The 17,916-nt window shown below is 33.1% G+C and overlaps 1 protein-coding gene across 4 annotated transcripts; it reads left to right on the forward strand.

Moving 5' to 3' along the window:
- Positions 1-4,571: 4,571 nt before the first annotated feature.
- LOC128184839 (histone deacetylase 8-like) lies at positions 4,572-16,290 on the forward strand. Of its 4 annotated transcripts, none has more exons than XM_052854453.1 (12): positions 4,572-4,656; positions 6,051-6,483; positions 7,117-7,169; positions 7,522-7,658; positions 8,255-8,396; positions 11,131-11,243; positions 11,479-11,556; positions 11,894-12,002; positions 12,414-12,586; positions 14,357-14,451; positions 14,880-14,985; positions 15,884-16,290. In XM_052854453.1, the coding sequence occupies exons 2-12, from the start codon at positions 6,064-6,066 to the stop codon at positions 15,946-15,948; spliced, it is 1,491 nt and encodes a 496-aa protein (XP_052710413.1). In that variant the 5' UTR covers positions 4,572-4,656; positions 6,051-6,063; the 3' UTR covers positions 15,949-16,290. The 4 variants fall into 4 exon arrangements, with proteins under 4 accessions (XP_052710413.1, XP_052710416.1, XP_052710415.1 ...); XM_052854456.1 differs by having other exon boundaries at positions 4,612-4,720; XM_052854455.1 differs by having other exon boundaries at positions 4,632-4,761.
- Positions 16,291-17,916: the final 1,626 nt, after the last annotated feature.

The following is a 17,916-nucleotide window of genomic DNA, read 5'->3' on the forward strand; positions in this document are numbered from 1 at the left end:
TTTTCTTTCTTTAATGGAATAATGCTTTCATTACAATTTTGCTTTGAAAAATATGAAGTGAATTTTATATATTCCATTTTAATACATCAAGATGAATAAATTCCACAATTTTTTTTTCTTCCACAAAAATATCTGACATGTATGTAAAACTTTTGAAGTGTCAAAATCAAACGGAGTATAAACCCCGTGAATAAAAAAGTATAATTTGTGAAGACATACAACTGGCCACGGCTGGCTAGGGGATAGAAATTGCACAAAACTCATTGTATAAAATTATATACATCACATATACCATTGAAATCTAAAAAAGCGTCAATATTTAACCGAAATATAATGACTGGAAATCTCATAGTAAAATACTTGTACCTGTAAATAAATGAAACTCAAGAATAAAGGTAAACTGACAGGTCAAATATTGTTGAATAATTCCCCATCTCTTCACCAGGCACGGGAAAAGGATATAAAATGTCCAAAGAAAATACATGTCATTATAATATCCTAAACCTCACAGGAGTTTTGGTGGGAAATAATTTTCATCTAGCTGTGTACATGGGTAGTTGTACATATCGTATTATAGAAAATCGCGGCCAATATGTTTATACATGTAATTATACGATCTTCTAAACTCCCATCTACAAGACAAGACAGGTCTCTGTGGACTGCGGACCGTGGTTTGAGATGATGGTGAAGTTGGGCGCCTTTGTTTTATTTCATCTATAAATGATGCAAATAATGTTGCGTTTAGCTCGTCTCCTTGCCGATGTCCGGCAATGCATCAAAACCAGTATACTTGTTTGTTCAATCACAGTAGAGACATGAATAACATGTTATATATGTCTCTGATCACAGGCACGGCGGCACCTGACATATTAAATTCAAATATTTCTTTTAGTAAGAAGATAAACTTCTGAACTATAATGATAGCAGAGCAGGGAATAAAGTGAATTAACATTGTATAGTAGAAGTTGCAGTTAATTCCATTAAATATATAGCTATAAAAGATCTTGCTTAAGTCATACGCATATCTACATGTAGATATCTAGGGGGAGGGGGGCTTTAAATTTCTATTTCTTAAAATTCATATACACTGTAGTTACGTGTAAGTAACCAAAAATAGCCTCCCACGGGCAAACAAAATTAACTCTATGACCCCCCCCCCCTCTCCGTTTTTTTTTTCGGTTTTTCGTTTTTGTTTTGGGTTTTTTGGGGGGGATTTTTTAAGGGGAGGAGTTGCGCAGTTGACATGCAAGGTGAGTATGTCAACAGACATTTTAATTGTTTATGTGGATAAATAACTGATTAATATTTATATCCAATTATATATTCTTTATTTGCACAAGACATACATCTTATGGCATAGGTTATTACATATAAATATAGCAATATTGAAATAATGGTATGGTACATGAACATGTAAAGTTCATTGATAATGTATATAAAATAAAATTTTACTAACAGGCGAAGAAACCAGAGAAATTTTTCTTAATTATCATGAATATTGAAAGCTAGATGGAGATACTTCCCCAAATTACACAGTTCTTTGAAATTTTGAACACTTAATAATTGTATAAATTTGTATACAGAAGGTTTTTTCCAATAATATTTCTTAATATATTTTACTCGGAGTTCTCTATACTGCTGACATTTCAAAACAAAATGGAATTCATCTTCAATATCTGAACAAAATTTACATAAGCGTCTTTCTTTTGGTACATTAGTGTGTCGTCCACTTTCAATTGCAAGTCTATGAGATGACAATCTAATTCTTGTAATTTGTTTCTTATATGTAGAAGGTATTGATTTTGTTAAATAATATTGTAATGAAAACTGGTCAATAATATGCTTGTAAAAATAACATCGAGATGAGGAATTAATCTGTTCTACAAGTTGTTGAGTAAAGTGATCAATGATTCTTTGCTTAATTAAAGGAAAATAGGTTTCACAATGTATATACTCCTGTTCATACCATATATGTCCTAGACCTATTTCAAAAAGTTTATTCTTAATTACAGTAACCCAATTTTCAGCAGGTGCCAAAGACGATTCACACTCATTATACAGCATTTTGTAACAGGGCTGCAAAATACAATTCTGACTTTGTAACAATTTGAACCAAAATTTGAATATTCTAAACATTCGTATAGTTTTCATAGGTAGCCTCCCAGTTTCAAAATATACAAGTGCAATGTTTGTAGTTAACACAAATTTAATATATTCTAAATGCACTTTTTCTATAGCATTTGCAGCATGCATGCCCCATATCTCACAGCCATAATTTAATATACTAGCAATATAAGTATCAAAAATTGACAGCATTGTTTCTGTATTCAGATACAATTGACTTGTTTTTTGACTTTAAAGAAAACATGGCTTTTCTCCCTTGGCCCGCCAACTGTTTCTGTGTATTGTTAAACTTTCCATTATATTGTAACAAAAGGCCCAGGAATATAAAGCTATCGACAACCTCAATTGGCTCGCCATTTAAATGCCACCTTTCACAATTGTGAATTTTACCACCATTTCTAAAAATGACAATTTTGGTTTTTTGTACATTTACAGTAAGATCCCAGACAGATGTATAAGAATACATTGTATTGAACATTTCTTGAAGCTCATGTGCAGTTTCGGAGAAAATTACCATGTCATCTGCATACATTAAAACAAAAAGATTTAACTCTTGAATTCGTATTGGTATGTTACCTTTGCACAAAAATTCCATTTCAAAATCATTCACATATAATGAAAACAATATTGGAGATAGCACTTCTCCCTGCAAAAGTCCTGTGTTATTTTTAAAAAAAACTCAGATAACTTTCCTGCTGAATTAACACATGATTTCATATTATTATACATACTACGAATAAAATTCAACAATTTTCCTCTAATACCAACGTTAGACAATTTTTCCCATAATTTCAATCTTTCAACAGTGTCAAATGCTTTCTTAAAGTCAACAAAACAACAATACAATCTTTTTTTCTTTCTTATTGACATATTAATAATATTTGAAAGGCTAAATATAGCCTCAGCTGTACCTCGTTTGCGTTGAAATCCAAACTGTACATCAGTGATTACATCATTTGCGTCAGACCATGTTAACAATCTTTGATTCAAAATAGATGTGAATAATTTACAAAAGCAACTGACAAGACTAATGCCTCTATAATTCTTGGAGTCTAATGCATCACCCTTTTTAAAAACTGGTATTATAATACACTGTGCCCACATATTAGGGAAAAAACCAGAAGACAATATTCTATTGAATAATCTTAGTATAAATGGAACAAGATAATCTTTAAACTCAATGAAATATTCGTTAATTAACAAATCAGTACCATGTGATTTTTCTTTTTTTAAACGTTTGATAGCATCAGCAATTTCTTTTTCTGTGATTGGACAGTCTAGTTCCTCAAAAACAGGATCAGCTTCTATACAATCTGTGCTTTTTTCGGACGCGTTCATGGCGTGCGCGATATTTTTAAAATGTTCATAAATTACACTTGGATTGATATTTGTCTGCTGCCTTTTTTTCCCTCGGAAATTTCTGTAGAAGACTTTCGGGTTACTTTTACGTAGGTAGTCCAGCATGTTTCCCTCCGCTTGTTGATACTGACGTTTGAGCCTTGCTGTCAGGACTTTGTATTCTTTTTTCGATCGTAATAGACAATTAAGTTATTCATGTTGACATGCAACTTATTTATTTAGAAATGTAACTTATTCAAATGCAAGATATTAGTAATTAGCATCTATAACAAATACATACCGGACTCTGTGTACAAAAAGTCGTCAACAAAATCTTAAATTATATGCCAACATTAATAAGTTGCAAATAATGATTATTTCATTCATTATTTGTTATAATCATGATATTATTTTTTTTTAATGTATATGCCCCCTGAGGGCCCTTGATTGGTGAAAAATGAATATACATAACTCGCATGTCAACATAATATTTTTGAATGGGACTCGCGTGTCGACATGCATCAATTTAAATATGTCACTACAAATACATTGTAAATTGAATATATCATGCTAGAGGTCAAGTGTGGTCGATATTTAAAAAAAAATTGACATATTTTCCAATTTTCCGATCAGACAATATTTTTCTTAACACAGATGGTTGTGGTTGATATATCTTAATTAATTATCCTGATCATGTTAATTAACATAATTGAAGCATGTAGAAAAATAGCATATGCAAAAACTTACATGTGCATAAGCAAAAATTAAAAATATGCCACACATATATATGAAAATAATTCAAAAATTGAATTTGCTGTATCGCTGTTTATTTCATATCATTAAGCATTGGCAGATTACAATTACCAAGAAATAAAACTAGATAAATTGCATGTATTTTAACACACTCTAAAATATCAACACCCCCCCCCCCTTTCGATTGTCACTTATGGTCATGCTTATTACATATACATTTTAAAATTGTCATAAAATGATAAAGGAAGATAAAATATTTTAGTTACATCATTTACATTAAAGTATATGCTTTTTTAAAATCTGCAATATAAAAAACAGGCACATGTAGGTTTCCGGCGATATTGGCTAAATAGACTCATCTTTAAAACGTTTTGCGGACCTAGAGAGCAACTATTGCGGGAAAATGGAAATCTGACAGTTCGACATGATTTTGTAGCTGAGGTTTGTGATTTTCTGACAATTGCAGTCTGTTTCAGTCCTAGGACTCGGACTTTAACGAACGCAGGTGCTGGTCGGTGGAGATTAACCTGTTAACTGGTGAAGCTGGTACATGTAATTTTATCACCACAAGCCAATAAAATCAGCCACTAAATGTAGGGCAAAAGAAAATATATACCCTATCTATATATAAATACACTATTTATAAATTTATATTTAGATTGGGTATATATTTTCTCTTCCCCAACATTTAGTGGCTTATTGATAGAAATTCAGAGGCCTGTGGTATAGCGGGCTCGTCACGAACTCTGTCTTCTTTACTGTACGTGACAAACGTTACCCCCAGAAAATAAATTTTATTGTAGGTATTTTATAATACAGGGGTGGTCACATAATGAGAAGACAAAAAATTCGTGACTAGCCCTGATCGTGGTGGTATGGGACACCTCCATAGCATTGCCATAGTCTGATGTACTTCCAATCGAGATAATCTGTAACGGGGATGGGAAAAATAATGACGGACCAGACCGGGATTTGAACCTGGCCCTTCTGAATCTCTAGTCAGATGCTCTACATACTGAGCTATCTGGCACTGGTATTCAAGCAGGTCTGACCATCACAAAGATGGGTTAGAACATGAACTAGAAATCTGTAACTAGTGTAAGTTATTTGTTGGAATCTTTTAAACATTTAAAAACATTGGTTTAAAATTTTGCCGAAATATCATAAAATTTTAAAATTCTAAACTTGTGAAGGTACTTTGATCATGATTTACTTCTATCAAAATTAATATTACCAGCAGGTGTCCCATACACCTAAACCAATCAACCAAACTCAGGTCATTCAGAACTTACACATCAAGACATTAAATATAATATATAGATGTAAATGATGGTATGTTAGAAGTTATTTGGGTTTAAAGTAAGGTAGAAATATCTGGTGAAAACTCTTGAGTTGAAGCCATAGGCGCTCTCCATCTATATCAGTCTTAAACCTGTACTCAGAGTAATAGGGATGCAGTTGTTTTATAGTCTGAGTAAGAAGTGAAATGCCTATATATAGTCAAAACGTTTGAAAACTGTAGATTCTTATTTATCGCAAGGAAAAAATATCGATGTAATATCGCGAGAAGCAACCCTCATGGATTTAAAATCTTGATTTTATTTTCAGACAGTTTTGAACTACTTGAAATTATAACAAAAAATTGGTGCTTGTGATTTTATATTCTGGCAATTTTTATTATACAAAACACTGAAAACAGCAGAATAGAGGAATTAAGGACTTGAGTAAGATAATGAATTTTCAGTGTATTGAAAAAAAGAAAAGTGAATTGCATATATACCAATACAATGTATGCTTAGAATTTGAAAATAAACCGAAATACCTTTATGTAATAGGGTAACGTGCAGTATGGATGTGTTTGACCTGAGTAGTCAAGAAGAGTTCTCTCCCTTGAAGCCTCTGACAAAACGAGCAAGACGGATCCTTACTCCAGCAGAAGATAATGAAGTGTCCACAAACTCTGTAACCAGGGGTGAAAAGGAACCCTACCCTGCTCCAGCAGAAGATAAAGTGTCCACAGACTCTGTAACCACTGATGTAAAGGAACTCTCCCCTACACTGACAGGTGGCACCCTGAACAGTCAATCCGTAGGTCCATGTAACGCTAGCCAGCAGAGGGAGGACCTCAATGAATTGTGTCCTCGTATACGTGATACCACGGTCAGTTCCAAAGCTCAGAGTGATCCTGACAAACAGAAGAAGCCAGTGTATATATACAGCCCCGAGTTAATTCAGCGGTGTGATGCCATGCCAAAAATCATTAATAGGGTATATCATACATATTCTTTGTTTTACATTTAACGTACATTATACACCAATGTAAGAACACGTGTGTACATAATTAAACACAAGTGTAAGAACATATGTGTGTAGTACATGTTTATACACCAGTGTAAGAATACAATTGGGCATTATTAAACTAAGAAGAAATTTTCAGAAAACCTACCTCTATTGGATGTCTTAAGCCAAATGTAACCATTTTCTATTACTTTACAGAATATTATTACTAGGGACATGTATACTATGGGATAGGCATTTTAACTTCTACGTTTGCCAAATTTACTTCCTTAAATATCACACATTTTAAATTTGAAGAACTGTGTTTAATCCCTGTGAAATATGTTGTTTTAGATTAGTGATTACCTCTTGTTCATAGGGATTGCCTTTGGATAAACTTTCAATCAATGTTGTAAAATGAAAAAATATAAAAAAAAAAAAACAAACCCATACATCATCAATCGACAAAATGACATAACACATTTAGCCGTCATCTGATCATGTTTTATATTCAGTTCTCTTGTTCTGGAAAATCCTTTCAATTAAGTTTTATATACATTTATTTACATGTGATAATTTGATGTTTGTCTTACATTGTATTTGTCATTGTGTGTTATATTTCAGGCCAGCAAGGTTCACACTTTGATTGAGGCTTATGGACTGCTTAATTCAATGCAGTAAGTTTGACAGGTCAACTATGTGACAGAAAATTAAAGCGGTACTGTTTAATATCAGTACTACCACTATATTGCTGAAATAATGTGTTTGTGTATCATTTGAATTATAGACCTTTCAAGTATTATATATATATATATATTACACATATCATATCCCAGACAATCAAAACTTGCAAAAGATGAGGAAATTATTTTAATATAATCTAAAATATGGCTTCTGACATAACACATACTATAGTATCTCTAAGAAGCTGTATGAATTCAAATCCAGATGTCTGGTACCTGATACATGGAGTTTGTTTTATAGAAGTTGAACCCAGATCATTACTGTTCATATGATTTATTTGACCAGGGTAGTCCCTCCTCGCTCGGCCACTACGGAGGAAATGCTGGGGTTCCACGCTGAAGATTACGTACAGTTCTTGTCTCTGTTGGGCCGTCAAACTGACGAGGAAAAACTGGAAGAGGAGAGCGAGCAATATGGCTTAAGTATGATTATTAATTTTTTTTTTCTTGTTTAATATTACTATTTTTTGTCATTTTATATAATTATTTCTATTGCTTGCTACATTTTTACTCAATTGATTTATCCAGATTTAGAACTGATTTTGCTCATTTGATACCATACCAACTAAATTCTCAAAATGTATCAAAAGTATACATTCATATTCTCATATTAAATGATAACTCTTACCAAAGTAGGACTATTAGTTCTGTTGATTGCCAAGTTTATACTAATGTGTATTTGATACTTTTGAAGCGTATGACTTTCCTATCAATATTATGCACATTGTTTGTTTATATTTTAGTAGTGCAAGATTTCTCTATGCTGTAAAAGTGGTTACTTAATAGCAAATTTACGCTAGTTACGCTGTAAGCTTAAAATTGTGGAAAATGCCCCCACGCTTATAGTAAAAAAAATTAAAACCTTAGAGTGGTAAAAGAAATCTTGAATACACGTATTCAATACTGACACATATTGTTTGATTATAGAAAACATGTACAACCAGCGTAAATAACCACTTTTACAATAAATCACTATTTTTAATTCTATATATACATGTAGTATGTTTCTACTTTTGTAGCCTACGACTGTCCTATAAATAGACATGTTTACACCTATGCGGCCCTGACCAGTGGTGCCTCGCTCCGTGCTGCCGAATGTCTCATGGAGGGGCGGAGTCAAGTAGCTGTCAATTGGTGCGGGGGCTGGCACCATGCCAAAAGGTGTGACGCATTGTCATGTAATCTGTACTACATGAGTAACACATAGTAATCTGTTATAGCTATTCTGTTACATCAACAATCTGTTATAGCTATTCTGTTACATCAACAATCTGTTATAGCTATTCTGTTTCATCAACAATCTGTTATAGCTATTCCGTTACATCAACAATCTGTTATAGCTATTCTGTTACATCAACAATCTGTTATAGCTATTCCGTTACATCAACAGTCAGTTATAGCTATTCTGTTACATCAACAATCTGTTATAGCTATTCTGTTTGATCAACAATCTGTTATAGCTATTCCGTTACATCAACAATCTGTTAGGCCTAACAAAAAAATATGTTTGTTTACGGTTTCCCGACCGACCCTATATTTAATCGCCGACCCTAATTGTTTTTATCCATCGTTAGAAATCCGGAAGTCACACGTGGGTACGTTTAACTTTTATATTCATCTTAATCTGTCAAGCGTTTGAAATCGAAATCGAAAGTGAAAAAAAAAACATGGTGACAATATCTACGTCCACATGTTCTCTTCAGTTTGAAGAATGCGCACACATAAAGCAAATGCAGTTAATATCGGCATTTATCCAGGTGTTCGATCGATAACATGGGGGAAATGAAAAGGTTCCCGATTTTGAAGTACGAGGCAAACAACATGGAGGCAGGATAGTTTTGACCACAGGAGTCGGCGATTTTATCAATTTCTTGAAAATAAATGAGAAACTGGCAAAATCCTACCAGTGAGCTTCGTGAGCGTAGCAAGCGAAGCGACAGGATGGCAACGAGTTTTCTAGATTTTTTTATTTCGATATCCAACCGATATTATACACCAGACATCCGTAGTGTTATTTTATCAATTTCTTGAATTTATTTCCCTAAAATTATCCTCAAAAATCATTTTAAATCCATTTTTGCACATCTCTATCATGGCCATGTTTGATGCTTGTGAAGCTTGTGATGTGCAATATCATGTTTTTTTAAAAAAATAATGGGTGTCTGTTTTGTATAAAAACTTAGCATATCGAGACATTTTCAAGGAACATTCTGCATAAAAATATATAGTCTGTTGCTCTATTGATACTATTACCAGGTCAGGCGCAAATCGAAAATTAATCCTCAGGGGAGATCTCTACTAAGCATGTTAATTGTTGCAACAGCAGACATAAACTATTTTTTTGTATTGTCTTATTTATTTCTAGAACACATTTTATCCACCAATTAATGAAGATAAAGTTTAAAATCAATAAACCTCTAGATTTTATATTTGATTACAAGTACCTAGATTCTATAAAATAGACTATAAATACGAGGCACGATTTTTACTACGAAACTGAAAGGGTCAAATAAAACCACGTGGTCAAAAATTTAAATGACAATAACATTCACAGGGGGGCATGTGGCAAACAAAAGTAAGCATGACACAATGGCAAAACAGTTTTGTATTATCAGTTTGCGAGGGTTGGTCGGAAATTATTGAGACATTTACTCTTATTCTTTTAGGAAAAGAGATTTACCTTTGAAATTTCACCAAAATGTAAACCAGAATAAAGTTTATCAATGTAAAAAGTTTTTTTTCCATGGAATGAATAGATCATTTTTGGTAAGTGGATCAACGTGTCTGCGTCCGGTGACCCAACACAACCGCAAACTTTTCGCATCGTCACTTTAACGCTTCTCATTGCTCCTGTGTTTAAACACCTTACAAACGACCGGAAATAAGAATTATTTTTTATTTCTCATCTTTTGTTTTGATTTCAAGATGTCATCATTTACATTTTCTCTCATTCTTGATTTTTATTTTGAGTTCTGTTTACCCTAAAATCAAATTACTGTGAATGTCTCCTGCAGTCATTTTGTTTTTATTTTAGAACTGTTGACAACAGTTAGTGTGTAAACAGTACTGGATATTTAGTCTATTTGTCTTAATTCTAATCAAACAATCAGTGAAAAAAATATGATGAACTGAAGCTCTGTATCCCTGGTTATCGTATAGTTTTGGTTTAAGGAATTGCGTGGCCTTAAAGGTCTTCTTCTGAGAATTCCACAAGTTTGATGTATATTCGATGTGCCGTCTTGAGGTCAAAATTCAATGTAATGACGTCATATTTTCTATTGCTTGGTAAATATGTTTGTACCAAATCCATATTTTACCTCGAAAATTAGTGAAACTTAATCAAAAGTTAGTCGCAAAATATAGCAAAACATATTTAACATGAACATATTTAATTTGATTTCTTTTATCATTAACTGTAATTCTACGGACACTTTGAAATGGGATGTTTTTTAGTTTTTAGTTTTTTAGTTTTTTAGTCTCCGAGATTATGCCTGCGCCAGGTACCCCGTTTTTCTACCGTTGTAAACAAAATATTTAATTAACTTTCAATATTACTTTGTTTAATTATTTGTTTGGAATTACTCAATGTTTATGCCAATTTTCGTAAAAATTTGTCACTTAGAAAGGGATATATTCGAGTTGTCTCAAAAATTTCATGTATGTGACGTTTCTGAAGTTGTGTAAAAAAAAAATAAATAATAAAAAAAAAAAATAATCCTACCTACCGACCCTATTTTTTTTCAGCATGTAACAGTAAACAAACATATTTTTTTGTTTGGCCTTATAGCTATTCTGTTACATCAACAATCTGTTATAGCTATTCTGTTACATCAACAATCTGTTATAGCTATTCTGTTACATCAACAATCTGTTCTAAGAGTCTGTTATATTGCAGGGACATGGCTTCAGGATTCTGTTACATCAACGACATAGTTCTAGCCATTCTGAAGTTGAGAGAGAAATACGACAGAGTGTTGTATGTGGATCTGGATGTTCACCATGGCGATGGTATGTCTGTCATGTTCACCATGGCAATGGTATGTCTTTGTCATATTCGCAATCATGTAAATTATAATTTTTTATTAGTGAGTTGTAAACGGTATAACAAAAAACTAACAAAATGCCGAATGATGCACAGCTGGTTATTTTCACAATGTAAAGAATGTTCTTGTAACTGCCAGAAATCAGTTGAGGTTCAGTTTCTGTGAATTTTGTGTTAAGTTAGGTAATGCATTTTTGACAGGTGTAGAGGAGGCATTCTGTGCGTCTACTAGAGTAATGACTATCTCTGTTCACAAGTATTCCCCAGGATTTTTTCCAGGTATCTAAAGTAGCTTAAATTTTCTTAAATAATACAAGCTATGCACACATCAGTCGAATGCAATTTCAATAACAGCTCTTGAGCAATTTATTCATCATGGGACCTGGGCTATGTTTTAAAAAGAAGATGTGTAAGCTAGAACAACTTACGGCCAAATTAATGAATGCTTATTAAACACAAACAAATCAATATTTAAATTTGATGGCTGTATAATATAATTAAAGAAATTAAATTAAGGGTAAATTATTGGTTTTATATAAAAAAAAAAAATTGCCAAAGATCATTCCACTAGACTGGAAATATTTAACGCAATCCTGATTTGGTTGAATTTTTCAAGGTTCAGGGGGACTGGACAGTATTGGCGTAGGTAAAGGACGGGGGTACACGGTCAACATTCCACTGCTGGAGGGGGCAAGGGATGAAGAGTTTGTCCCTTTAGTATGCAGGTAGGTATTGTTTGGAACTTTGACGTTTTAATTTACTGAACATTTCATTTAGACTGTAAAAATATATAATCTGACCCGTAACTTTAATATACATATAGCTTTGTCTACTTCATTTATAGCTGATTATAACTAAGTTTTTGTTCAAATTTTCATCAACTATATGTGTTAAGGATGGCTGTGGTCCTTTTAGACTATTTAAATCTCCTTTAAGAAGAAACTCTGTATAGTATACTCCTTATTTAGGCAAACACTCAAATTCTAAAGTTAAAATATATGGAATTATTCTGTACTAAATAATTGAAATTAAATCATTTAAATATATTTAAAGGAGTCTCCGAGATCAGATGGTGATATGTTGACCACCTAGCCTCTGTTATAGAGGGTACGGTATTGCATTATTTTATTGAGCAGAGTCTTACATAAGGCCCGCGAGGTGTTCTCGCCCCAGGCCCTGGTCTGTCAGTGCGGGGCAGACGGGCTAAGCGGTGACCCCATGGATTCCTTCAGCCTCACTCCCACAGCGTACAGCCGCTGTCTTCAGTTCATGCTACAGTGGAGGCTGCCCACTCTTGTATTAGGTGGAGGTGAGTACAAGATACATGTATGTAACGTGTTGGTTTGAAGTAGAGTAGGATGAGTCGATATCAGGCAGGACAGAGTTAGCGTTTCAGTTGAAAAGGTTGTTTTAGCTGAAAGCTAAAACTGCTCTAACCTAAAGTCACTGCTGAAAATTTTTAGCCAGAAAAAATGAGAAGTTATGAGATAAGTAGTTTTCACCAAAGAAAGATTTAAATAGATTCTCAAACCTGATAGAAATTGTGTATAATAAGACGTTACTAAATAAGAAAGGGAAAGGAAGTTGTTAGTTCAGCAAGAATGACTAAAACTAATCAAAGTTGTTTCAAGCTAAAGAGAAGCAGTATGTTATCTGTTAAATATTTGATGATATCTATGATCAATATGCATAAGTTATGGTGATATGTCAAAAAAAAAGATAATATTTGAAATAGTTGTACCAATATCTGTTGTACATGTATATGTAGCAATATACTGTTGCAATTGTGATATGTAATAATTGTGTTGATATCTTTTACAGGTGTGTTGATATCTTTAAGAGATGTAATGATATCAGTTACAGTTTTGGTGATAATTATATGTTTTGATTGTGATTATATCTGTTAGAGTTGTTGTGATATCTGTTACAGTTATGGTAATATCTGTTATAGTTGTGGTAATATCTGTTATAATTGTGGTAATATCTGTTATAGTTGTGGTAATATCTGTTATAGTTGTGGTGATATCTGTTATAGTTGTGGTGATATCTTTTACAGCTGTGGTGATATCTGTTTAAGCAATTATGATATCTTTTACAGTTGTGTTATCTGTTATTCTTTTGTATCTGTGAAAGCTGTGACATTTTTATACCCCCGCTACGAAGGAGAGGGGGTATACTGTTTTACCCTTGTGTGTCTGTCTGTCTGTCTGTCTGTCTGTCCGTCCGTTTGTCTGTCTGTCTGTCCATCGGTAACAAAAATTTCTGTCGCATTTATCTCAGCAACTATTTATCGCAGATGCTTGAAATTTTAACACAGTGTTTGTTAAGGCATGCCATATCGTGGGATATATTGTTGTACCAATCCGACGTCAACTTCCTGTTAAATGACGACTTTGCTTATTTTTTAACCAAAATTTTCAAACAAATTTTCGTCAAAGATTTCTCAGCAGCTATTTATCGCAGATGCTTGAAATTTTTACACAGTATTTGTATAGGCATGCCATATCGTGGGATATATTTTTGTACCAATCAGACGTCAACTTCCTGTTAAATTACGACTTTGTTTATTTTTTGCCAAAATTTTCAAACAAATTTCCGTCAAAGAATTCTCAGCAACTATTTATCGCAGATGCTTGAAATTTTAACACAATATTTGTATAGGCATGCCATATCGTGGGATATATTTTTGTATCAATCGGACGTCACCTTCCTGTTAAATAATGACTTTGTTTATTTTTTGCCAAAATTTTCAAACAAATTTTCGTCAAAGATTTCTCAGCAGCTATTTATCGCAGATGCTTAAAATTTTAACACACTATTTGTTTAGGCATGCCATATTGTGGGATATATTTCTGTACCAATCGGATGCCAGCTTTCTGTTAAATGTCGACTTTGCTTATTTTGCATATTCACATCAGAGCGGGGGTATCACTAGTGAGCATTGGCTCACAGATATCTTATTTATGTTTGTTTATTTATTTTATGTTGATATCTTTTTCAGTTGTAATATTATCTGTATAGTTGTGATGTTATTTGTTCTAATTGTAATGATATATGATGTCGTAGATATTTCTTACAGGAGGCTACAACTCGCCCAACACAGCTAGATGTTGGACTCGCCTAACCGCTATCTTGTGTGGGCGTAAACTATCGTCCGAAGTTCCAGACCACAAGGTAAATAAGACACTGACTACTCTCTAACTGTAGTGTTATGTAATTATTTATCATGTTTTTTAAACACTGCACAGTCCGAGTCAATTTTGCTCACTTTACACTGCTTGTTGACATTATTTTGTTAAGTAACTTTTTTGATATGATATTAAACATTGAAAATTGAAAATTTTTGCTACATGCCTTTCAAACTTCATTTGTAGCTAGTTTATGAATATTGAAAGAAATCATCATGAATCCAAGAAAATATCACGTGACAATAGATCTAAGAAAGTGCTCATTTTAAAATCATTAAAGTAATGTTATATGGGACTAGAGTATTCATATTCAATATAACACATCTTTAATCATCACCTGTCAGAATTTGAGAGTATATGTTCTATTAGTACATGTACATGTATTACATTTTAACCTCGTTTTTTTTTTCCCAGTTTTTTATGTCCTATGGTCCAGACTTCGAGCTGAACATTTCTCCTGGTAACAGAAAAAACATGAACAGCAAAGAGGCACTGCGAAGGATTCATAATACCATTATAGGTAGGTACCGCTTTCATTTACCGTAGTACTGATCATGATTCATGAGCTTAGTAGCACACCACAGATCTTTGAATGTACTGTGGAATCATCATTGTTTGTTGGGGAACCAATGTTTGTGGCTTTCTTAAGAAACTCCTGTGAATATACATCCCCAAGAATGTACATGTATATATACACTCTTTTATTTTAATTGGTATTTATTAAAATCATCCCGAACTTGCATCCAACAAAATTGCGTCCCCATGAAGTTCAGAACCAAGTTCAGAACCACAAAATTTTGGCTACTTACAAATATTGACCCAGCAAATAAAAAGAATTCCACAATAATTATAGTGTCATTGAGTGTTTTAGGAGTAAAAGTTTTCTTCTGTGAAAATAGGAAGCTGTATACCTTTAAAAAGAGTTCATGAATTTGATGGATGTGTTGGAATGATTGAGATATGAGGGTCAATCAAAAAATACAAAGACTCTTGTCATAGCTTTGTTACTTAACGTCATATCATTACTAAATTTGGTAGACATAAGTAAGCAATTGTTGCAAACAACTTTCAAGAAAAAAAGTTATTAAATTCCTTTACTTCTAAGAATTATTTAGAATCTAATCCTGCAAAAATGAGGCCATGGCGCACGGTCAAAATTTGTGTTATGTTAACAATAAACAATATAAAGTTGAAAGTTATATCTTTATAAATTGGGCTTAAAACCAGATAATATTGAAACCTCAAATTAAGTATAGTCATGGTATTCTATGTTCCAAATAATGATCAGCAGTAGCCAGTTTGATTTTCTGGGAGCAGACTAAACCCACATTTGATTCATCAATCAAAGAGCTAGTATTTGACTAAATACATTTTTGGTTTTTCATTATATTTTGAGTTGTCTATTATTTTTTTAACAGAGAACCTGGACAAACTGAAATCAAGCTCCTCTCAGCAGCAGGAAAAACCCCAATCAACAAACTGAAATAAACTTGGACTGTTACCAGAACAGTTCATAAAAAGTTCTGGAATTGGATATGTCTATCCAATGTTATAGTGCAACAGTACTAGTACAACAGTTCCATGTGGCATTTGGACAGACTTATAAGTTGCCACAACAAAGTTTTTTAATAACAGACACAGTCCTATGATGTTACCATGATGTGTCATTAATTTCATATCTGACATTCTTAACTGGTGTTTGTCAAATCTAACATAGATTTCAAGGTATTTCCACAGTGTGTTCAATCTTGTTTATTGATCCATGTATTGATGTTATATTATTATTTATATGTTTATTTGAGAAATGTTTTATTTAAAAAAATAAAATTTTAAAATAAGTAATGCATTGGTATTTCTACATGTATATGAGTACAGTTTTTTAAAGTAACTATTTACAGGGTTATTGTTTTTTGCCTCATGTTTTTTGCCAGTCTACGCTTGCAAACGGTTTCACCCCGTCTTGAATTCACTCAGACACAGCATATATGGATCTTCTTTCTTCTTAACACAATAATTTTAAAATTGTTTTCAATTTACCCACTCTTATACATTTACCAGCTTACAACATGGGCTAAAGGGCAAAAATAAACTAGGGGCGAATATGTCCCTCCTGTGTACAGTATTACACATTGTATGAAGTGGTCCCGAGTGAGCAAGTCTGTTGGAAGTCTGCATTATTCACTTTGTTGGCATCTTCTTCATTGCTCACCTTTTTCTCTATATTACATATTGACTGTTTATGTTACCATTAAACATGGTAAGCAATACAGCCCAGGGGCCTCTTGATAAACCTTGTACACGTGGATTAATATCGTTAAATCTGTGTATTTCTACTTAATACACCAATTATGCGAAGCAAGGTGTGAAACATTTTTGAAGGATATTTAGTCTGTAAATTTATTCTTGTAGTTGCATAACAATTTAAAAGAATATGGTGTTCTGATGGGGCCACTTGTATCCTCACACTTTATTAGTGATGCATGTACCAATATCAGCCCTTTGCACTTTTGCCATTGCAACATTTTAATCTTGTAGTGCATTCTCTGATGTTTCATGTATAAGGAATGCCAGGTGTGTAATGTCACCAAAATTGATGGAACAAGTAAGCATGGGTTTAATTGTACAAATAGGTTTCATGTTTGCCAATAGACTAGTGCATATTATTGGTGATTGCAGAGCAAAACCAAGTCTTTTTTTTTAAAGATACTAATGTTGGGATGGAAATTTGGGCAATGAAAACTATTTTTCATCATAGCTACAGTAGTATATTCAGCCTTGTATATAACGACTGTCACAGTAGTATATTCAGCCTTGTATAGCATCTTAGTCAGATCTAAGAAGCATGTCTTAAATTTATCTAAAACCAAAGTGTGAATTTCCAACAAAAGCCGTAGTTAGGTCACCAATTCCTGTACCTCATTCACTCCCCTATGTTCACTGGTCTGTTTCATTAAGAAGGTCTTGTGTCACCCTAATCTCACAGAACAATATGATTGAAAAGACGAGCATGTTTGCAATTGTAAAACATTTTTAAAATAGCTTTTCATTGTTCACTCTCTTATTAGACATGTATTTCGAAATGAATAGACTGGCCATACACCCTAGTTACAGTCTTAATATATTGGCTGCGATTGAGCAGATAGTGCAAATGATTATTACTTCAACAACAAAAATCTCACTTGCAATGTTTGTGTCTTATTTTGGGTCACAAAACCTTCCAAATTGGTAGGCCCAAACAAATAAACTGTATACAGGATTAATTTTGCCAAATGGAGTTTTTTTTTTCGCCCTTCTACATTTGGAAACGATTTAACCCTGTCTTCAATTTTTCCATACACCGTTACAAATAGATACTCTAGATAACACTTTTAAAATTTGCTTTTAATTGGCAAGGCCCAGTCATAAAACCACCCACTGACAACTAATATAAAGGCAATATGGAGGAAAAAAA

Source organism: Crassostrea angulata, chromosome 5 (genome assembly GCF_025612915.1).
Source record: "Crassostrea angulata isolate pt1a10 chromosome 5, ASM2561291v2, whole genome shotgun sequence".
In the NCBI taxonomy this organism is placed as follows: domain Eukaryota; kingdom Metazoa; phylum Mollusca; class Bivalvia; order Ostreida; family Ostreidae; genus Magallana; species Magallana angulata.

Bases quoted from the DNA above. Each gene is read 5' to 3' on its own strand.
- LOC128184839 (XM_052854453.1), top strand. From the start codon at position 6,064: ATGGATGTGTTTGACCTGAGTAGTCAAGAAGAGTTCTCTCCCTTGAAG. The intron at 6,484-7,116 runs GTATATCATACA...GTTATATTTCAG, and splicing joins TGCCAAAAATCATTAATAGG to GCCAGCAAGGTTCACACTTT. The intron at 11,557-11,893 runs GTATCTAAAGTA...GAATTTTTCAAG, and splicing joins TTCCCCAGGATTTTTTCCAG to GTTCAGGGGGACTGGACAGT.